The 24,165-nt window shown below is 40.0% G+C and overlaps 1 protein-coding gene across 2 annotated transcripts in view; it reads right to left on the bottom strand.

The window, feature by feature from the left end:
• MAP2K4 (mitogen-activated protein kinase kinase 4) overlaps positions 1–13,776 on the bottom strand; it is a 121,040-nt gene extending 107,264 nt beyond the window's left edge. The window contains exon 1 of one of the 2 annotated variants that reach the window (XM_054456258.2): positions 13,587–13,776. In XM_054456258.2, coding sequence (XP_054312233.1) covers positions 13,587–13,701 — 115 coding nt within the window. In that variant the 5' untranslated portion in view covers positions 13,702–13,776. The remainder of the gene's footprint in view (positions 1–13,586) is intronic. The other variant, XM_063656187.1, reaches the window with a different exon arrangement.
• Between the last annotated feature and the right edge of the window lie 10,389 nt (positions 13,777–24,165).

Raw genomic sequence — 24,165 nt, 5'->3', positions numbered from 1 at the left:
GTGTCCAATAAGTGATTTCGTGAATGTATATAAATAACTGTGTTGAATCCCAAAACTGGAAAATAAAGAAGAGCCTTCCAACGGGAAGAGGCAGAAATAAAAAGAGAGATGTGAAAAGCCAGCAGAAAGTAGCCACAGCGTAAAGAGACAGTGAGGGCAATCAAGGTGAACAATCAAAGTGGGAATACATATGCCCCTCCACCACATAATTAAGCTCTAATAGGTTCCGCTGTCCCAAGCCTCCATTGTTAAATTCTTCCATATGTATCAAAGCAGGTCACACTGCAAACCTATCATTTCTATAATGACAAAAACAGAGCCATTTAGAAGATTAAAAGGCATTTTTAATCCACATACAAAGCTACTTACAGACACTGTATATATAATTTTACTATAATCAATGTTTCTCTTGTTTTATATCTACAATAGAACTAGGTTAAATAAAAGAACAATAATGTGAGTACAACTTAAAATTTTTAAAAAGTCAGGCCAGGTGTGGTAGCTCATGCCTGTAATCTCAGCACTCTGGGAGGCTGAAGTGGGACTGCTTAAAGCCAGGAGTTCGAGACCAGCCTGGGCAACATAGCAAGATTCCATTTCTACAAAAAAATTCTAAAGTGAGCTGGGTGTGGTGGCATATACCTGTAGTCCCAGCTGCTTGGGAGGCTGAGGTGGGAAGATCATTTGAACCCAGGAATTGGAGGCTGGGCTCCAACTTGGGAAACACAGTGAGACTCTGTCTCCAAAATGAACAAAAATAGAAGACAGCCTTCTTTTTCATTAATTAGATTTTAGGTCAAAATACAAATAAAAGCTAAACGTTGTCATGCTAAATATTAAGCAGACATTTTGAAAAGTCAAAGCTAAAAATTATCACAGTGAATGTGTCAAAATTAAAAGCATAAAACAGAAGTTGTAACTTCATTACATATAGATATATATCACATATAAAGGTTCACTATGAGCAGGAAATCATATATTACTTTTAGTTATTTAAGGCAAGGGAGACGTAACAGTAATGAACCAATTAAAAAAACTTTTATCCTAGGGTCTAACTGCTTGATCTCTATTATTTATATACAGTTACATTGTGGGTGAACCATTCAAGAAATAAATTTTTGCTAACTACATTTCAAAGTAGTCATAACAATCAATCAGTGGAAACTATGCATTCTCATTCCAAAACAATTTTAAACATAGCAGAAATGTTTTTTCCAGGTTAATTTTTTTTGCCTTTGAATCAATTTACTTAAGAATGATACATATCAAAGCATCATTCTTCTCCAGTTCATGAATAAATAAGCAGAAGACAAAACGACCTATATCACATTTTGGTATATTTTTATGTTAACTGGAGAGTAGTCTCCTTGAGATGAGATTTTTTTAATTGTACTTGATACAGATGACATTTAAGCTTAAACACATTTTTTTTTTGGCCGGGTACAGTGGCTCACACCTGTAATCTTGGCATTTTGGGAGACCAAGAAAGGAGGATCTCTTGAGCCCAGGAGTTCGAGACTAGCCTAGGCAACAAAGCAAGACCCTGTCTCTACAAAAAAGTTTAAAGTCAGTCAGGCATGGCGGCATGCACCTGTAGTCCCAGTTACTCAGGAGGCTGAGACAGGAGTATCGCTTGAGGGAGGTCAAGGCTGCAGTGAGCTATGATTGTACCACTGCACTCCAGCCTGGACAACAGAGTGGGACCCTGTTTCAATAAATAAAATACAAGGTTTATAACTTTTTTTTAATATACAGAAAGTCTGTTTTGTATTATATGAAGACTAGTGTCCTAATACAGAATAAGGATGGTGAGGGAGGCAGGAAAAAAAGTTTTGTTTTAAACAAAAAAATTAAAAATATATTCAATGTATGGTTTATGATAATTCAATCTTAAAGCATAAGATGTCTGAATATAACTCTACACTTTCACGATCTTAAAAGTGAATTCTCTTCTATTTGTAATTTAAATTAGGGTTAAGTCTGAATACCTATATATACTTTTCTATACCTAAATACGTATTTCCATATTATATACATCTAAATACCTATATATATTTTGCTATTTCAACTTCAAGTGAAAAAAGTACAATTTACAATCAAGAATATAATTTTTTTTAATATTTGGAAGAATGAAAAATGGAAGCTCTTTGAATGTAAAATTGCCACGGCTGGTTAGCTGAAACAATAGTGGACACATTCCCACTACCAAGATGGATATGAAAAAAATAAATAGCATAATATCATAAAATTTGTAGCTTACTTTGTGCCTTTTCACAGAAGTTTATCTGAAAGCCTAAAGTAAAAAAGATAAGTTCCAGTTCATTTACTGTAAATCAAACAAACCAAAATTGGAACATGACATTGCATTTTTATATTAAATTTTGAATAAAACGAATTCAAGAACAGGTCAAATCACATTACCCCCACCAGAGACAACAATAACACATGAGCTTTCTTTAAAAACTTAGCTCTGTCAAATGTAGATATAATACATTACATGAAACTGAAATCAAGTTTAAATTGTGTTGCAGTCTTAATCTTTATTTCTCATATATATTTAATAAAAAGAACTGTAAGCCCTTAGAAGTTAACAATAACCTTTAAGATAGTTCTGTCCATTTTTTCAATGTTTTCAACCTACAAATACAGAATATGAGTTACTTAACTAACTTAAATTACTGATTTAGAGTTACCCATGATTAATTACCATCTATGATGCAAAAGTTTTAGCAGTTCATAAATTGTGAAACTTACACACACATAAAACATTTCCTAGTAAATCAGTTAACTTCAAACAATAAGACAATGAACTGCTGAAGAGGGGCTGAAATTCTTCTAAAATAGGCCTGAAAAAAAGATAGTGTCCCTAGGAATGAGAAAGCCAAGTACTTTAGAAGTTACAAGAAGAAAACCTGTGAATTACCCTTAGAAACCTAAACACATTCTCAAATCCAGTTGGATCTGGTTACACCTTATGTATACACTGTATGCAGATATAATTTTTAATAAGATGCATCCAGTAAAGTAAGCCAATTAAAACAAAAGCCTTCACAAAATATTCTTTCACCCCTAGTTTACCGAGTGGATGGATATCTGGTTTTGTTAGTGGTCTATCTACGTTTGTGTTTATTACTGTTTTGGGGAACAAAATGAAGGAAGTAAGCTTACAATAACTTTATGTTTAAACAAATTCAATCAAAACATGCAGAAAAAAGAGCCAGGACTGAAAAAAGGATAGTTAAGTAGTCTTTCCCATCCAGTTATCAAAATTCTTAGGATTCTAAGAAGATACCATCTATAAAGTACAAAAACTGAAAAAATGCTAATGTAGCTACTTGGACATGAAAGTGTCTTTGGTGCACCACCAAAGTAATCCACTGCTGACTACCTTATCACACAAATGACAATGCAGGAAGAAGTGAGAATGGAGACTTCATGGGAAAGAAGTACTAGGGCAAACCTGGAAGGTCTGACCCTGGTCTCTACCACTGAAGGTCAATATGCTGCCCCACCAAATGTGCAGTGGGAACAGAATTCAGAAAGAAAAACAGAGATGTACGGGTCTTATAAGCCTAAGCAACTAAAAACCACTGGCCTCCTACCACGCAAAATGAGCTGAGTACATTCAGGAAGAAAAGAGTTATCTGGAAGTAGCAGGCAAGTCTTCCCTGCACCCCACTGGAAAAGGGAAGGTAAAACTCACCTTCTACTACAACTGGAGAGGAGGCTGGGAAACAAACAACTTTAAAGCAAAATACCCTGATTGACTGTTACTAGGTAGCAAAAAGAAAGAGGTGAAAAGGTGAGAGAAGAGGTGAACAAAATAGTAACATGGATGGTGAAAGGAGCAAGAAAACAAATTTGTAAGGTATATGAAAAAGAAATCAGTTGGATCTGTATGTAAGGTTGTGTAAAAAAAAAGTTACATTGCTTAATAAGTGTATATTAAAAATTTTAAGGTATATGTGACTGAGAATGATAGAATGTCGCCAATGATTGCTCTAACACATTAAAAGCTAAGCGCCAGTTTAAGTGCTAAAAAATTCTCAAAACCTGAAGTTCTGTCACCGGCACAGAATCTATATAAGTAGCTACAAAGGAGGTGGGAAGGGGATTAAAATGTTCAAAGCATAATTATAGACTTGTTCTTTGTATCTGATTATGAAGTGACCAGGTGAACGAATTCTGGGGTCTCATCCAAACATCCATCTCTCCGCATTATTTCTCACTAAGAAAATACTTGGTAACTCGCCCAGAGTCCACTGACAAGCAAGGGCTAAATTAACTGGACACACTGGCTCACCCTTTCTTTAGCAATTCTGTAACTTTCTTAACATTATCAATTAAATTAGGGAAGAAGCGTTTTTAGTCTGTCTAAACCTCTAAGACCTGCAAAAGTCAGAAAGTTAGTGCTTATAGTACAGATTTGGGAAAGTACCAAATAGCTCCACTAGCTCATACTCAAAGGGTAAGGATGGGCAAAGGGGACAAGCAACAATCCTGTACAAGAGAAAGATGGTGGGAAGGAGAAGTGAGGAAAACTTCCAATATCCTCAACTTTACAAAATGCAAGTTCTTAGTTATGCTATAATATTCATTAGTATTCACTCACATATGTTCAATTTTTCTTTTTTTCTTTTTTTTTTTTTTTTTTAGAGACAGGGTCTTGCTGTCGCCCATGCTGGAGTGCAGTGGCATGATCATAGCTCACTGCAACCTCAAACTCCTGGGCTCAAGCAATCCTCTCATCTCAGCAGGTGCAAGCCACTATGTCTGGCTAACTTTTGGGGTTTTTTGTTTTTTGTTTTTGTAGAGACGGAGTCCCAACATGTTGCCCAGGCTAGTCTCAAACAATCCTCCTGCCTCGGCCTCCCAAACTTATGGGATTATAGGCATGAGCCATCTCACCTGGCCAATATGTTCAATTTTTGAAGTCTCCCTTGTCTCCGAAATTCTGACTTCCTATTCACTTACTTTAAGTCCTATCTCTGGAGGTACTAGATAATCCGTTGAACCTGTTGATAGTAACTGGCTACATTTTAAGTCTTGTGTGCCTCACTTTTTTATATCTGGGTGAACTATCTGTACCCTGGGGCTTAATTTGACATGATCCTCCATTTATATTTTCCCCATCACAAGTAGGGGTAAATTTGAGTCTTTTTCATTTTTCCTGGCCCCAGGCAAGTTTAATTAAATCTTAGAATAAATATCAAGAATAATATTTATTTAAGAATTTAAATTCTTAATTCTTGACACTGATGAATCAATACCAAAATGCATAGGACAGAATGCTAGTAAGCCTATAAAAGAAATAAAGCTACGTGAGGGTTTTTCCTCCTCCTCTTTCTCTCTACGTATCTCCTACCCTCATTCCCACATTTGCCCCTCATTCTCACCCTCTTACCTCAATTTTAAGATCTTTTATGTGGCCATAACTTGAAATCTACAATTTACTGTTCTTATCAAATACAGTGAGGTAAGCAGCTGTTTAGGATGTGTAAGTGTTTATAAAAACAAAAAGCAAATAGTATTTGATAAAGTAAAAAACAAAATGAAGTGTGTTAGGAGACCAGAGTTCTAGTTCCAACTGTGAAACTGAAGTCATTTCACTTGAGTCCTAGTTTTGTCATTTTTAAATAAAGAATATTATCTTAAGGGTTTGAAAACAGTGTGCCTAAATCTAATTTTGCTTGTGTAATGGCCATTACGAGGTTTTGTAGTTATCTCCATTCCCATTCCTCTAGGTTGATAATATAAATCAGAGAGGGTGTGGGGCCGGACATAAGTGGTTTCCTATCTCCTCAGTAGTTGCTTCTGATTCCCTGGACATTCTGGATTTTTGCACTGCTGAAAGTGCATTATGAACTACAATATGAACCCACACTAATGTAAAGAAAATGAGAGCTGCCTTACTGAGTCATGCCCATAAGACTGTGCTACAAAGTCTTTCCTCTGTCACAAGCACGAAGGGTCTACTTGTCTGACACCTTCAAACTTCCAACTTCAAAATTCTGGCATGTGCCTTAAACTGCAGCTACCCATAGTATATCATTATGGCTCTAATAACATGTAAGGCGTTATCTAAACCTACCCTAAATTTGTATTTTCATTGTACTCAGAGCAAGTTCCCCAAGATTTATTTCCTGCTGGTTTATTTCTTTTAGATTTTCTTACTTCAACTTTCTGAAACTATCGAAAGGGAGCCACCCTGAGTTAGCAATTCCAGGTTGTTAGAATCATCCACCAGTCAGGAGTTGATAAAACACTAATCAAATCCCTTCCACACTTTTTAAATTCAAGATCTTGTCCTCCTCATAATGCCAGCTCTTTTTCTCTCGTCGGGCAATGACCACCTTATTTATTCTTTGGCCACAAAACTAAATGCCACATTACCTTCTCAAGCCTGTTTAATGAAGCACAGTATACTGAGACAGTAACTTACAATTATGTTCCTTCGGGCAAGTATCTAACTTCTATGAGCCACAATTCCCTCATTTGTGTAAAATAAAATAATACCCAAAAAAGCTTTGTGATGATTAAATGGGAAAATATATCTAAAATGTCCAACCAAAAGCCTGGACTAAAGCAGGTTATTATTATCACAGGCACCATTATTCCTGTTCTCTCCCTCATGGGAGCAATGATTATGGCACCTTCCCTATCTTTCTGGTGCTCACCAGACCAGCTTAACCTACATAAAACCAGTCTTTCTCCTTTCATTCACAGTCACCTTGGGAGAATTAAAAGGGAAGGGCTCCAAACAGCCCTGGGGATCCACACCCCACCCTCTACACCTCTGCCACAACCCCTCCTAGGCACAGCCTGGTATCCTGAAGACTCTAACAACCCCAAAAAGATGGATGCTTCCCTATGACAGGCACATAACCAGATCCCAGGGAAACTGCCAAAATCATCAGGGGAGCTCCTTAATGTCACTGATTTCTTTAGCAAAGCCAGGCAATAAATAGACATAGGTATGTCAGATATATATACATCTGACATATATATATCTCAGATATAGACGTCTGGTAACACTTTGCTTGATTCCTCTTTTTTTAAATGTTTGAACAATTTGGTGTCTGTGTGTGTGTGTGTGTGTGTGTATGTTCAGATATATATATGCCTGGCAACACTTTTCTTGATTCCTCGTTTTTCAATGTTTGAGCAATTCTGGGTAAAATGAAATACAATATAGCTTGAAAAAGCTGCTGTGATGTCCATTTTAATCCTCTTTCTCCATGGTGGAGAATAATGTGTTGTTCTTAAAGAACCAAGCTGCATACGATGTAATTGTTTTCTTCATTCAAAAGGCCCACCTTGAGTTGTGTAAACTACTGGCTAATCATCTCCCTTTCACTGTGTAGCTACAAGCAAAGCCAATCTTACGACTTGAATATTTTCTATTAATGTAAGTACACATTAAACTCCCAACCTTACCAAGTGTGAAGAGACACCTGAAGATTTTCTAGAGTTGAGAGGAAACAGCTAGAAGCTAACCCACATCCACTAGCAAAAATAGTAATTTGCCCAGATTATAAATTTAGCCAGAACGACAACATTTGTTAAATTTTATGCCAAATGAGTTCCTTTTATATATAGTGTTAAAAGGATTCTATTACCTTTCAAATCTGCAGTGGTTTCCTCTAATTAAAGTCTTCTACTTACTTGGAGATTCCCAATCAAAATGTCTCCAGATTCAAAATGCCACTGTAAACCCTCCAGCAAGTTTAGAACATTGTAACATAAAGTGCACCATTCTTGGAGCACCAAGGCTCCAGAATCATCTCAAAAGGTGGCTGGTTGCTTGGAGCTTCCGCCCCCTGACTGAAACCTAAAATAATCTCTCTCCTCTATTCCTGAATCTGCATCACTTCTGGCAAAGATTCTTCCTTCAGACCTGAATGGCCGAAATGACTTAAAGAGGCTCAGAGAACCATGCAGTAGAGTAGTAAGAGGAGCAAAGGCTACCAGTCACACAGGTGGTTAAAACCTACCTCTTCCGGAACAAATAAATGTCTACCCCCTCATCTATGAAGGGGACTATGCCCACTTACCTTTAAAGGGTGGTTGTGAGCATCAAATTAGGTAGGAACAGTGAAAAAAGTTGTTAACTGTTAGTTTCTCTTTCTTTTTTAAGCCTCAATTAAAGTTTCTCAGGTTGTATCATTGGAGCCATCTCCATTTCCTAGAGACTACAAAGGAGACTGACCTGGATTACGTAGAATGGAGTTAGGATTACCATATCCAGACCCCTAAAAATAAGGAAACTCTGTGGGCTCACATCAATCCAGCTTCTCAAATTAGTGAAAGAAGAAAAATTTACTAAAAAAGAAAAGAACTCAAAATACAGGGTTAACTAATATCCCATCTTAAACAAGTTTCAGCACACATTCAGGCTAGTAAGGTATTTTAAAGGAAAATGTGAGAAAATATGTATTCTAAAAGTGAGGTGAGATGTTTTTCCACTTTTTTACTTTTAATACTAGGGTTGCTCTAATTTTTAAGGGAATATAAGAAGAAATGCAGTCTGAGCTTTTGGGGGGACTGATTTGCTGAGGTGAACTTGTATGAGGTTAAACAGTAAAAGAAATGTTATGCAACACACTGGGAAGGGCAAACGTTCTGAGGTTTGAAACTCTTCACTGTCTGCACAATTCAGTTCTTTAAAATTAAGATAAAGGTCTCCCATGGTTCTTGAAAACCAGACTAATTAGTAAAAACAGATTAACAAAATCAAAAGCAGGACATTTCATATACATTTTATATTCAAATATTTTTGGGAGAAATAACTACATTGATTTTAAATCTCTTGACTTTTTCTTAACAGATATACTTTATTACATTTTAAAGTACTGGGCGTGTTTTCTAAAGCAGAATCAAGCTATCATCTTTTTACTTAAACTGATATATAAAAATGCTCAGCTAAGGGTAAATAGCTAAGGACTCAACTGGTCCCAAAGTTTTCTGTAAATCAGAACTTTAAGAGAATCAGAGGCACCTACAACATATACTTTCTAACTATTTCTTGTAACAAGTATTTTACAAATGGCTCAATGTTTTTCTGAATCAATTATAGATTCTATTCTAACCATTTTAAGAACACATCTATTGAAAACTGACATTTCTCAGCTAAGAGATCTCTGAAATCTACTACAAGTGACTAGTAACTACAGCAGGCAAATAATCATGTCTAATAACAATCCGCATATACTTATAGATATTCTATAATTTTCAAAGCACTTTCACATGCATTAAGAACGTGATTCTTACAATGGCCCTACAGGTTAGGCATTATCCCTATTTTAACAGATGAGAAATTTCTGAATAGAGAGTTCAGAAAAGTTAGGTAATTTCCCTAAAATCACAGCGTTTGTAAACAGCAGAGCAGTTACCTTAACCATGGTTTTCTGGGTCTAAGTCCACTGCTCTTTTCACCTCAACATCCTTTTGTTTCTTAAACATTACTACATGCTATGGGAACGCTAGCTGTTACAGTTACTACTGGAAAAGGAAACATCCTGCCTATGCAATTTCATTCTAGAAGCTGTTGAATTCTCAACTAACTGGCAAGCTCTATTAATCAGCATATGCTATTCTCTAACATGCCAACCACGATACTATCTAGTACTACTTGTTATACATATCTAAGATTAATTACCTGGTATAACGGGATCTTCTCTTTACAGGATTCACACTAACCCGGCTAAAGTCACAAGGCTTTAGATTTGCCACAAGAGAAAGCCCAAGCCATGGCTAGGAAGGTTCTTGAATGTTACAAGTCAATTCCTTACTTTAGGTTGACTAAAATTTCTTGGACTAAAGAATAATACTTTTCCACAGAATGAGGCCCTAATATGCAAGAAATTTTCCTATTAAATCTATCTACATTAACAAATTATTGATGAAACATTAAGAATAAAAACATTTCTCAGAGTAGTTCATTTGAGTATTGTTTCCGCTCTCAAATGCAAACTCATCCTAATGCCAAATATACTTTCATAAAACCACTTACCTAACTTGGCAAACAGATCTACATTTTGCTGGCTTTAGTCATTAAAGAACCAAAGCCTAAGAACTACTCAACTTATAAAGGTTGGGTGTGTTTGTGAATGAACATGAAAAAAAAAAGAGTCAGAATGAGTGAAAACACTCAAATCTATTGAGTAATAACAAAATTAGCAGCTATTCCCTATTATTTGAGGGACGGTGAAACAATAGCCAGATTAGAAGCCATAACTGTTAGTATGAACATGCAACCAAAGCTATGTCTGTTGATTACTGTTATAATCAAATTCACTATAAATCCCATTCCAACCATCTACCCATCCCCTATGAAAAAAATGAGTAGAGCAAATTGATAGCTAGACTTCTGTTTCACATCGTTCACATTGTAATTCATTTGAGAGTCCTCAGATCCAGAAAAAAACAGATCCGGAGTTTGAAGTAGCATAAAATGTCATCTAGGATACTCTGAAAGGACTGCTCAATAATGAAAAGTGGGGAAATCAACAGGCTAGAGAGAACAGTGGGACCTAGTAATATGAAGCTAAAGAAATTGTGTGGTAAATAATGAGAGGTTAGGGACTCATTTACCAATAATAAAAGGGACCATTAATGAGACCATAACAATATTGTCGCTACTAACAAAGATGGCTAACGTGTATTGCATCCTTACTACATGCCAGGTCCCAGGCTTACATGCATTCTCAAAGCCACCGGGGAGGTAAGCGTTATTCCTACTTTCCAAGTGAGAAACTGAGGCTTCGAAAGGCCAAGTTCATTGCCCCTGGTCACAAAACGCATACCTAAATCCTGGCCAGGAGATTCAAACCCAGGACTCCAGAGCTCTGGTTCTTAAGCAGTATATTAAGAAAACAATACTGCCCAGCCTGGACCACTCTTGGGCCATAAACATGAAGCCATGAAAAAGTATTCAAGGTTATCCAGTGCCCACCACAGCGCTTACCACATTAGAGGATGTCCAATGTCTACCGCATGAAACATTGCTTATGTTCCACAACTGAATCCTGCTGTTTCAAAGAGCATGGTCATTAACAACTCCCAGAAAGGAAGTTTTTTAAGTGGCAAGTATAACTAGATTGGGGGAGAAGGAATGGAAGTACGTCAAACATCTTCTAAGGCCCACTCTGTGAAGTCTGATCTAAAGCAAAAGAAGATCCTTGGTAGATGAAGTATACGATGGGAGGTATGACTCCCATACAATTGGATGGGAATCTTTCTTTTTGGGTTCTTATAAGATTTCCTCTTCAAGGGCCTCACAATTAAGATACAGAACAAAACAAACCAAAGAGAAAGATCCTAAATTGCTGTTTAAGTTCAAGCTTTATAACTCAGACTGTTCTAGACAACATCCTGAGAATTTCAAGCACTTCATTCTAAACAATGAAAAAAGTTTCAAGAACAAGATATAACACATTCCTGAATCAATCAAGACTAGACACAATATTGACAAAAAAGAAAATTCGGCAATAATTCATAGAGAGGTCTTAGGTCCTTTTTCCTTCTAAAATGGGTTCTGCTTATTAGAAAGTTTAGTTAACTGGGTATCAACATACAAGGGCTGAGGAGAAGGAACAGCATCAGAAAAAGTCCTAACCACTGCCTTAGGAGTTCCTAGAACACTCCAAGCTCTTCCCTGCTTTGGAACCTTCATACACACTGTTCCCTCTGCCTAAAACCGTCTTCAGGTAAGAGGGTTAGCTTTCCAGACAAGCCTTCTCTGATCATCTTATCAAGGGGACTGCCCTCTATTATCTTCTATCACAAAACCCAGCTTGTTACCTTTATTACTTTTCCAACTAGTAATTTTTCACGTTTAGCTAAATAGCCTTCCCTCCCCCATCTTCACAGGGAGGTAACCTCCATGAGGACAGTTAGAGATGTTCAACTCTCTATAAGCTCAACATGAGCATTTTATGCAGATGCTCAATAAATATTTTTTGAACCAAAAAAAAAACACAATGTATCCAGCTATTTCAAACTGTCAGCCTCCCCACCAATAAAACAAACAAACAAACCACCTTGTTTTTATAAGTTTTATAAGTCACCCATCTGGAACAAGAAATACAATCCTAAATTGTCATTTTGCCATTTCATTTCCCCCCCACCACCACCACCTAGATTGTAAAGCTGTACAGTCAGGAAGTCAATCTTATACTTCATCAGTATAATGTGCTGTGCAACACAGTGGGCATCCAATAACTAATTCAATTTGAATGAATTATCTTAGGGCCTGCACAGCAAGTGTCCTCTAAGCTCTGACATCATCCTGTCTATATATCTATCACTGGTTTTTATGTATATTAAAATTATTTCATGGGGAGGGTGACAGGGATGTAAAGATAAATAAAATCCTGTCTCTTCTTCCTGAATTATGGCATGCTCTACAAACATGAAATATTCAATAAATGTCTGTTGAACCTAACTAAATGCTAGAAGTCCTTTAAGAAGAATGGAATAAAAAAGTAACCATGGTCACACTGACTACCAAGGGTACCCCGACCCTTATTCTGTTAATAATTCAACACAAGCAGTTTGCTAAAGTTGTCAAGAGATTTCTGAGATTCCCTGTTTTAAAAATAGCATTATTACTCAAAATTCCCCAGTAAATTTAAGGAAATGGTCCCTAACTGGCTCGGGCCTGGCCTGGTATTTTCACAACACCCCCTGTCAAAAGCCATACAGAGCTAATAAGCATTCCCAGTGGGGAAAGTCATTAATTAGCAGAGCTGCCTCAAACGTCCAGACACTACAGTATCACTTTGACCCCTGTCTATTTCCTGTATCTCTCCATTTAAACCAAATTAAGTCTTCTTTTTTTTTTTTTTTTTCCTTCCTGCATGCAATGCTAACACAGAAATCCCTGGCCGGGAACAAAATGCCTCTCCCAGGCCAATGGCAGCCTATCTACCTTACAGGTGGCACAGGCCTGGGCAACCCACCCCCCACCCCCATCCCTTCCAGCGCACAGAAACCCTGCAAAAGTTTGAAAACGCAGGTTCCAAGAGGCCCCCGGAGCCCGAGGTCAGCTCGGTGGTCCGGCTCCAGCTGTGCCCGGCGACAGCCAAGATAGCCCTGAGCGGGGCCCACTGCGGCGGCGGGGCCGAGGGGCGCCGGCCGGAGCCGCTGTCTCCGCCGCCTACCTGAGCGGCGTCAGGGACCAGGAGACAGGCCCGACGCCCCTCCTGCCCCGCCGCAGACCCGAGCCGGCGCGTTCCCGGAAATGGGGGCCGGGCGGGCGCCAGGTAAGCAGCGGGGGCGATGGGGACGGCCGCGGGGGCGGTCCCGGACCAGGTGGGCCCCACGGGCCGGCTGAGAGCCCGGTAGGGCCCAGGGGCCAAGCGCAGGCAGAGGCCGCGGCCGGGGCCTATGCGGGCCGGAGCCCGGAACCAAGCCGGGCCGGAGGCGGCCGGGAGCGGGGCGGGAAACCAGGGAGGGAGAGAGGGAGAAGCCGGCGGCTGCCGTGGCTTCCTCAGCCGGGTCCGGGGGCGTCCGCTGGGACAGGCCGCGACGACGCGGGTTGCCGCGCTAGGGGGCTGGGGTCTCGGCGCGGCCGCGTTCCTTACCCTGCATGCTGCTGACGGCCGGGTGGCCCGGCGCCGGGGACCCTACGGGGCCCGGGGTGCCGCTGCCGCTGCCGCCCCCGGAGCCGCCGCCGCCGCTCGGGCTCGGAGCCGCCATTGTTGGGAGTGAGGAGCCGAGCGGCGCCGCGGCGGCTGCAATGCAGCAAGCTCGGCCTCTCGCACAGCCGAGGGGCGCGGCTTGCCCCCGCCTTGGCCCCGCCTCCGACACGCCCCGGACACGCCTCCTGACACGCCCCCGCCCGAGCCCGGCGCGCAGCCCGCGCCAGATGCTGAGCTGCAGAACCGCCCGGCTCCGGGTGCGCGACCTGTGAAGCAGACAGCTGTCTTGGACCAGGGCAGCGGGCCCGCGGGGCCTAAAGTGGTTTGCAGAATTAAAGGTGGGCCTGCATTTGTGCGGAAAGAAGGTACACGGCTTTCATCATTCCCATGGAGGTCTGTGACTCCCAAAAGTCCCCCTTCTTGGAATCTCAGAACCCCAAATCAGAATAGTAAAGCTGAAAGGGATCCCAGGGATTCCTTTCTCCTCCAGTCGCTAACACATCACTTCCAGAGCGGAGTTACCTATAGCTATGGTTACAGTCTGGAACTCCTCTTAAGCCCAATACCCCAACCCTCTACACTTCTCTGAGGGGAAAGGGGAGTCCCAAGGGGAACTAACCAAATCTACTGAATTAGAGGCTACATTTTAATAATACCACCAGGTAATTTGTATGCCCATTAAATTTGAGAAGCATATATTTAAGCACTCAACACTTCCCAGCCTCCTGAAATATGCTATCTACATCACCATCTTCCCCTAAATGCACACTGGATTCCCTCCCCCAAATCCTTTACATCTTGTATAAGACGAGCCGTCGTCATTATTTTAAGTTACATAAAATGACAACCCCAAAAAACAATATAAGGTTTCTTCCATTGCTTTGCACACAGACTTTTATTTTAGGGAGACAGTAGCTAAAAGAAGAAAAAGTTCTCTATGAGGCTAGGATTTGTGAGCCAACCACAATGTACTCGAAATGGTGAGACATGGGTTTCTAGCCAGGCAGCCTTGCCTAAAATGGAATAGCCAGTTATCCTACTTCCCAAAGAATCCAAGCCATGGAGCTGGACATTTTCTCCCATTTAACATTGTGTGATCTACACCTAGACTTCTTTCCCAAAACTTCTTCCACCCAGACCTTATTTGATGCTGAGAGTTCCTCACAGCATGTTGGAAATGTGTCCTGGGTCAAAATAGCCCTGCCTTCTTGTTCCAAACCCAATTTCATCCATCATCTGGATGGCTCAGATCCTAAAAGTGGCTAGCCATAAACATCAAGTGGAAAGGCATTAAAGGCAAATTGAAGGTGAGAGCAGGTAGGTGTACTTAAGTGGAGAGCCTGCCAGAATTCTCCTCCATGGGCTTCGTTGGCTGCCCAATATCTTCAAGTCCAGGTCTTATAAACATGGCCAGATTCCCATCTGGAAATCAGTAGCCCACCCAGCTCTTGTTGCTCCTAGGGCATCTTAATTGTGAGCCACCATGACTGGCCTTTAATAAGAATTTAATATATATTATTTTTAATAGAAATCCTAGAAGCAACACTACAGATTAGACAACTACTAGAAAATTAATTTAAACACACACACACTCACACACACACATCCAATATTATAAATAACAAATATAAAAGAAGGCTGGGGATGTTGGCTCACGCCTGTAATCCCGGCACTTTGGGAGGCCAAGGCGGGTGGATTACGTGAGGTCAGGAGTTAGAGACCAGCCTGGCCAACATGGTGAAACCCTGTCTCTACTAAAAATACAGAAAAAAAAAATTAGCCGGGTGTGGTGGCAGGTACCTATAATCCCAGCTACTAGGGAGGCTGAGGCAGGAGAATCGCTTGAACCTGGGAGGCAGAGGTTGCAGTGAGCCGAGATTGTGCCACTGCACTCCAGCCTGGGTGACAGAGCAAGATTCCATCTATAAAAATATATATATAAATATATATATTTTTATATATATATATAAATATATATATATAGGAAAACATTCAACCTAGCAAATTCATTAAGGGAAATTGGGAAACTGAATTAAAAGAGAAATACAATAAAAATATAACTAATCTTATTTTTTGTCTAGTAATACCTAATTCTGAGTTTGTGATAAAACTGACATACACTTGCATTGCTGTTGGTATTGTAAACTAGTAAGAGCCAATAATTAGATGTGCCTATGGCAAAAACAAGAAAGCGCTTTGATTCGTTCCACCTGAGGAAGCTACGTATGAGCTTTTTCACTTTTTCTTATGCTCACATTTCTCTTACATATTTGTGTTTTATGATTTCTTATGGACTAAATTGTATTCTGCTCCCTCTCCAAATTTACATGTTGGAGTCCTAACCCCCAGCATCTCAGAATGGGACTATATTTGGAAATAGGGTCTTTAAAGTAAAATGAGGTCATATGAGTGGGCCCTAATCCAAGAGGACTGGTGTCTTTATAAAGAGATTAGAATGCAGACACACAGAGCGAGAAGATGATCATCTACAAGCCACAGGGTGTGTCCTCAAAAGACACCAACTGTGCCTACACTTTGGACTTCCAGCCTCCATAACTGTGAGAAAATACATTTCTGTTGTTTATTGGTTCTTTTGCTATGACATCCCTTAGCAAACTAATACACAGTTCAGAAAAATGAATTGCTTAAAAAAAGTTAACCTTTTTAGTAACAATGGTGGTAGCTGGCATAATCATTGGGGAGACGGGAAGGCAATTAAGCAATACATATGAATAACCAGAAAATTTACATTTATAAGATATCCTTGAGGAAATCCCCAAATGGGCCTGCAACTCCTGGCTCTGCCATGTAGTGATTTTATTTTCCCACTAGAGTAGGTGAAAATAACAAATTAAGATGATTGCTAAGAGGAATGTATGGCAATATCAAAGTGCCCCATCCTGAAAGAGGCTGCAGAGAAAGAGTAACGTCTGTGTATTCCTTGCTTAGAGAACCTTTGTTGAGAAATCTAGCTTGCTTGTTTTTTATGATACATGTCAATGATTAGACTAAAAATACATTTTTTTTTTTTTCTGAGACGGAGTTTCACTCTTGTTGCCCAGGCTGGAGTGCAATGGCGCAATCTCGGCTCACTGCAACCTCCACTTCCTGGGCACAAGTGATTCTCCTGCGTCAGCCTCCCGAGTAGCTGGGATTACAGGAATGTGCCACCACACCCGGTTAATTTTTTATTTTTAGTAGAGACGGGGTTTCACCATATTGTTCAGGCTGGTCTCGAACTCCCGACCTTAGGTGATCTGCCTGCCTCAGCCTCCCAAAATGCTGGGATTACAAGGGTGAGCCACCGCACCGGGCCTCAAGAATACATTTTTCACTTCACATTCCAAATAAAGAAAAAGTAATTTACAACTGGATTTCACTTTAGCACCCCAATTTCAGCCTCTGGGAAAGAAACAAGGTCAGACACCTCTATTTGGATGGAACAGTCACCAGATATTCCATATAGCCTCAGCAATTGTCTTTGAGCAAAACGCCTACCCTCAAATCGCCAAGGGCTCAGGACCAGGCCACCCAGTGACGGATGTTGCCTCTTCAGACAGAGAGCTGCAAGCTGTGCAGGTTTCTGGATGTCATTCGAGCACTGAATTTAATTGGAAATACAGGGCCCGTGAGAAACTTTGACCAGTTCATGCCATTAAAGAACCAAAGTTTCACCTGGTTCAGATAAAAGAAGATATTACTAATTTTTTTTTTTTTTTGAGACAGAGTCTCGCTCTGTTGCCCAGGCTGGAGTACAGTGGCATGATCTCAGCTCACTACAACCCCCACCTCTGGGTTCAAGTTATTCTCATGGCTTAGCCTCCCAAGCAGATGGCACTACAGGCGCACATCACCATGCCCAGCTAATTTTTTGTAATTTTAGTAGAGACGAGGTTTCACCATGTTGGCCAGGCTTGTCTTGAACTCCTGGCCTCTAGTGATCCACCCGCCTTGGTCTCCCAAAGTGTTGGAATTACAGGCGTGAACCACCGCACCTGGCCAATATTACTATTTTGACTGTTCATAATCATGCATAAGTATAAAGATTTATAAGAAAATGTTCATGACAACATTATTTATAAGAGTGAAAGAATGGAAATATCTCACTCTAAGTCATTACAGAAGGTGAATACCACGCTACCATTTATGCTAGTGAATACTATGGTCTGACCAAATACAAACATGTTACGGAAGTATAGGATTCTATTCTGCAAGAACTACACCCACAACCTGTCCACATATTCTGTATTCTGTTGCTCTAACTTCACTGGAACAAAGAAAAAAAAGGACTGGGCACGGTGGCTCATGCCTGTAATTCTAGCACTTTGGGAGGCCAAGGTGGGTGGATCACCTGAGGTCAGGAGTTCAAAACCAAGCTGGGCAACATCGCGAAACCCCATCTCTACTAAAAAGACAAAAATTAGCCAAGCATAGTGGCGCATGCCTGTAATCCCAGCGACTCAGGAGGCTGAGGCAGGAGAATCACTTGAACCCAGGAGGCGGAGGTTGCAGTGAGCCAAGATCGTGCCACTGCTCTCCAGCCTGGGAGACAAAGGGAGATTCCATCTCAAAAAATAAATACATAATTTAAAATAATAATAATAAAAATAAATAAACAAAGTAAAATAGAGGGAAGGAAGCTTGGAGATTAACTGGGAAGGGGAAAAGGGAACTTTCTGGGGTAATGGTCATATTCTATACCTTGATAAGAGTTTGGGTCACACAAGGGTAAGCACTTGTCAAAATGCAGCAAATATATGCTAAAGATTTGTGCATTTCATTGTATGTAAATTTTACATCAAAAGAAAAACCTGTAAACAAATACCAGGCTGGGTGTGGTGGTTCACGCCTATAATCCCAGCACTTTGGGAGGCAAAGGCAGACAGATTACTTGAGGTCAGGTGTTTGAGACCAGCCTGGCCAACATGGCGAAACCCCGTCTCTACTAAAGATACAAAAATTAGCCGGGTGTGGTGGCGCATGCCTGTAGTCCCGGCTACTCAGGAGGCTTGAGTATCAAGAGAATCGCTTGAACCCAGGAGCCGGGGGTTGCAGTGAGCCGAGATCGCGCTGCTGGACTCCAGCCTGAGCGACAGAGCAAGATTGTCTCAAAAAAAAAAAAAAAAGAAATACAAATATAAAACTCTAGCTAATTATAGGAGTCCTGCAGTATTTAACAGGACATAATGCTGATATCTGCAATTTACTTTGAAAAAATGGTTGAATGGTAGGAGAGAGGGATAGAAAGATGGATAGAGATATGCTAAAACAAGCATAATAAAATGTTAATAGTGACATCTAGGTGGTGGATAGACTGCTATTAACTACAATTTTTTCCACTGTATGTCTGAAATTTTTTAAAATAAAATATTAGGGAATATAAAAAGCATGACAAAACTAAAAATGTCACACAGAAGTTAAACATTTTGCTAAATTGTATTACTCACTAGAACAAAATAACAAACCAAGTACTGTAACTTCTAACAACTAAGTCTGAATTTGTCCAACTAATATAATCTTACTGGGTAGATTCTGATAAAAATAATGACTTATTGAAATGTAGCTAAAAGAAAGGAATCACCTAGGGCGTAGCCAGGAAAGGGCCTTACATGCAAAGGCATGTGTCAAATGTGGTCTTACGTGAGACCACAACAGGCATCTCTGGCTAATTCAAGATTGTAGAATTTAATAATTACTTGGGGGAGGGCATTGTGGGTTTGGTTTTGCTTTTGAGATTAGGTAACAATATCAGGTTTGAATTTAATAATACTGTTTTGTTTCATTGTGTTTTTTTAAGTTTTATGAAGCTATAATTCATATACCATATAATTCACCTACTTACAGTATATAATTCAGTGTTTTTGTTTTGTTTTGTTTTTTTGTTTTTTTGTTTTTTTTGAGACAGAGTCTTGCTCTGTCGCCCAGGCTGGAGTGCAGCAGCTTGATCTCAGCTCACTGCAAGCTCCGCCTCCCGGGTTCACACCATTCTCCCGCATCAGCCTCCCGAGTAGCTGGGACTACAGGCGCCCGCCACCATGCCCGGCTAATTTTTTGTATTTTTAGTAGAGACGGGGTTTCATCGTGTTAGCCAGGATGGTCTCGATCTCCTGACTTTGTGATCCGCCTGCCTCGGCCTCCCAAAGTGCTGGGATTACAGGCGTGAGCCACCGCGCCCGGCCTATTCAGTGGTTTTTGTACATTCATAGTTATGCAACCATCACAATGATCAAATTTAGGACGCTTTTATCATCCCCAAAGGAAACTTTATACCCTTTGCAGTTGCTCCCCATTGGACTCCAACTGCCCTAGCTTTAAGTAACTACAAATCTACTTTCTGTCTCTATATATTTGCCAATTCTGGACATTTCATACAAATGGAATCATACAGTACGTGGTCACACAATATGTATCTAACTTCTTTCACTTGCCATAATGCTTTTAATGTTCATCTATGTTGTACCACGTATCAGTGTTTCATTCCTTTTTATGACTGGATAATATTATATCGTATGGATATATCACATTTTGTTTATCCATTTGTCTATTGATGGACATTTTGGGTAACTTCCACTTTTTGGCTGTTATGAATAATGCTGCAATGAGCATTTGTACAAGTTTTCCTGTGGACATATATTTTCAGATCTCTTGTGTATATACATAGGAGTGGAACTGATGACTCTTACGGTAGCTCTATGTTTAACCATTTGAGGAACTACTAGACTTTTTAAAGTTGCTGCATCATTTTAGATTCCCACTAAGAGTATGAGGGTTTCAATTTCTCCACAATTTCACCAACACTTATTATTATCTGGCTTTTCTATTATAGCCACCCTAGTGAACAACATTATGTTTTGAGGCATTTCATCTACAATATCCAATGAAGAGGACATTGGCCGACATTGTATTTCTTATAAACTAAAAATGAAATATATGTTCATTTCAAGAGGAGTTACCACAACACGAACTCTTGTGACCATCTGTCAGTCACTTTTGGTCCCAGCACATCAAATTCAACCAATCAAACCTCAAGAAAGCCTTACTCTCTTCCAAATTTTTCCATACAGGTTTGTTGGCTTACTCTAACCATCAGATATCAGCAACTAAATTCTGTTAGTAGTTGATGAAGCACTTTATCAGCAATATAGAATAATTGAAAAATTATTGTTAGACACATAGGAAGTTCTCTATTTTTAGAACGTTGAAAAGAATTAAGTTACCTGACATTTGGAATTAATAGCAAAATAAAGAATACCCAGCAAAAAAATGTTAATGAGCAGGAGAGAAATGTCATAAGAATGAAAAAACCTGAATTAGGTGACAAAACTAATTAGGAAGACTAGAAATACACTCAAATACTTTTGAGACTATGGTATAATTAAAGGTGAGATCTCAAATAAAGGTAAACATTTGGTAAAAAGTGAATTTGAATCCATAGCTCAAACTTTAAATCTAGATGAGTTCCAAATGGATAAAAAATCTTAGTATTAAAGAAAAAATAAGAAACCAGGAAGATATAAGATAAGCCCATCATTTCTAAGAATGACAGAAGTCAAAAGATGAAATTTCTAAAAAATTTCTCTTGGCAAAAAACACAATAAGCAAAGTCAAAAGACAAACTGCTGACTGGGAAAATATGTTTCAATTTATAACATGGATAAAGGATTAATTTCACTAATAAAAATATCCTATAAATTGGCCAGGCACAGTGGCTCATGCCTGTAATCCCAGCACTTTGGGAGGCCAAGGTGGGTGGATCACGATGTTAAGAGTTGGAGACCCTCCCAGCTAACACGGTGAAACCCCATTTCTACTAAAAACACAAAAATTAGCCAGGCATGGTGGCACATGCCTGTAGTCCCAGCTGCTCGGGAGGCTGAGGCAGGAGAATCACTTGAACCCAGGAGGCGGAGGTTGCAGTGAGCCGAGATCGCGCCACTGCACTTCAGCCTGGTGACAGTCTCAAAAAAAAAAAAAAATTCCTACAAATCAACATGAAAAAGAACAACAACCTAATAGAAAATTGGGCCAAGAAAATTAACAAGTGGATCACAGAAAAGGAATATAAATGTCTCTTTAAAAATGTGAAGATGTGGGCAGGCACGGTGACTCACACCTATAATCCCAACACTTTGGGAGACCAAGGCAGGAGGATCACTTGAGCCCAGGACGTCAAAGCTGCAGTGAGCTGTGATCATGCCATTGCACTCCCGTCTGGGCCACAGAGGAAGATTTGTCTAAAAAAAAAAGATGTCGATTAAAACCACATTGAGATATAATTTCTCACTTATCTAGCAGATGAAGTTTAATAACACAATATGTTGATGAAAGTGTGGGCAACTGGCATTCTTCTACATAGCTGGTGGGAATGTACATTGGCACCGCTCAATGGGGGACAAGTTAACAATGGCTATCAAAATTAAAAATGTATGTACCCTTTAACCCAGAAATTATACCTCTAGACATGTATTCTTACAGATATTCTCACGTTTGCAAAATGATATATGTCCAAGGTTACTGAATATAGTATTTTTGTGGCAAAATATTAGAATCAACTTAAATGTCCTGTAATAGGCAATTAAATAAACATGGAGAGAATACTACCCAGCTGTAAGAAGAGGAAGCTCTTTGTGTAGTGATATGGGATGACTATCAATATATATTGTTATATTTTAAAAAGCCAGATGAAGAACACCATGGTTTGCTACTATTTGTTTTAAAGAAGGAGAAATGTATATGTAATATTTAGTTACTTGTTTTAAATTTATTTGGAAAGATACTGAAAATAATGAAAATGTTGGTGTCTCAAGAGAGAGAAACTGGGTGATTGGTGGACAGGATTGAGAGGGACACTTTACATTATATATTCCTTGGTAGCTTATGGACTGCAGGGCGCGATGACTCACACTTGTAATCCCAGCACTTTGGGAGGCCGAGGTGGGCGGATCACGAGGTCGGGAGTTCAAGACCACCCTGGCCAATGTGGTGAAATCCCATCTCTACTAAAAATACAAAAATTAGCTGGATGTGGTGGTGCATGCCTGTAATCTCAGCTACTCAGGAGACTGAGGCAGGAGAGTCACTTGAACTCGGGAGGCAGAGGTGGCAGTGAGCCAAGATCTCGCCACTGCACTCCAGCCTGGGCGACAGAACTAGACTCTGTCTCAAAAAAAAAAAAATTAAGAACATTTAGCCGGGCATGGTGGCTCACACCTGTAATCCTAGCACGTTGGGAGGCTGAGGCGGGCGGATCATGAAGTCAGGAGATCGAGACCATCCTGGTCAACATGGTGAAACCTCATCTCTACTAAAAATACAAAAATTACCTGGGTGTGGTGGCGGGTGCCTGTAGCCCCAACTACTTGGGAGGCTGAGGCAAGAGAATCACTTGAACCCAGGAGTTGGAGGTTGCAGTGAGCCAAGATCGCACCACTGCACTCCAGTCTAGGCGACAGAATGAGATTCCATCTCAAAAAAAAATAATAATAAAAATGATGTAACTAAATCAGGAATGATGGATGTCCTTTTTTTGTTGTTAAATAAACATTCTTATGAAACAGCAAATATTTATTACCATACATTTATATTCTTTCAAAGTTTCATTCAAAATATGATTCAGGGGAACCGCCATCTTCCAGTAATTCACCAAAATGACGAACACAAAGTGAAAGAGGAGAGGCACCCGATGTATGTTCTCCAGGAGTTTTAGAAAACATGGAGTTGTTCCTTTGGCCATGCACAGGCAAATCTAGAAGAAAGGTGATATTGTAGACATCAAGGGAATGGGTACTGTTCAAAAAGGAATGCCCCACAGGTGTCACCATGGCTAAACTGTAAGAGTCTACAATGTTCCCCAGCATGCTGTTGGCATTGTTGTAAACAAACAAGTTAAGGGCAAGATTCTTGCCAAGAGAATTAATGTGCATATTGAGCACATTAAGCACGTGAAGAGCCAAGATAGCTTCCTGAAATGAGTGAAGGAAAATTATCAGAAAACTAAAGAAGACAAAGAGAAAAGTACCTGGGTTCAACTGAAGTGCCAGCCTGCACTGCCCAGAAAAGCACACTTTGTGAGAACCAGTGGGAAGAAGCCTGAGCTGCTGGAACATATTCCCTATGAATTCATGGCATAGTAAGTGTTTAAAAAATAAAAGACCGGCCGGGCGCAGTGGCTCACGCCTGTAATCCCAGCACTTTGGGAGGCTGAGGTGGGCGGATCACGAGGTCAAGAGATCGGGACCATCCTGGCCAACATGCTGAAACCCCATTTCTACTAAAAATACAAAAAAATTAGCTGGGCGTGGTGATGGGCACCTGTAGTCCCAGCTACTTGGGAGGCTGAGGCAGGAGAATCTCTTGAACCCGGGAGGCGGAGGTTGCAGTGAGCCAAGATTGCGCCACTGCACTCCAGCCTGGCGACAGAGCAAGACTCCGTCTGAAAAAAAAAAAAAAAAGAAAAAAAGTTCAGAAACAAATTTTTTGGAAGCAGTTTTAAAGAAAAGCAGTCTGTTCTTATAAATACATT

Source organism: Pongo pygmaeus, chromosome 19 (genome assembly GCF_028885625.2).
Source record: "Pongo pygmaeus isolate AG05252 chromosome 19, NHGRI_mPonPyg2-v2.0_pri, whole genome shotgun sequence".
NCBI classification, from domain to species: domain Eukaryota; kingdom Metazoa; phylum Chordata; class Mammalia; order Primates; family Hominidae; genus Pongo; species Pongo pygmaeus.
This window is presented reverse-complemented; position numbering and strand designations above follow the sequence as displayed.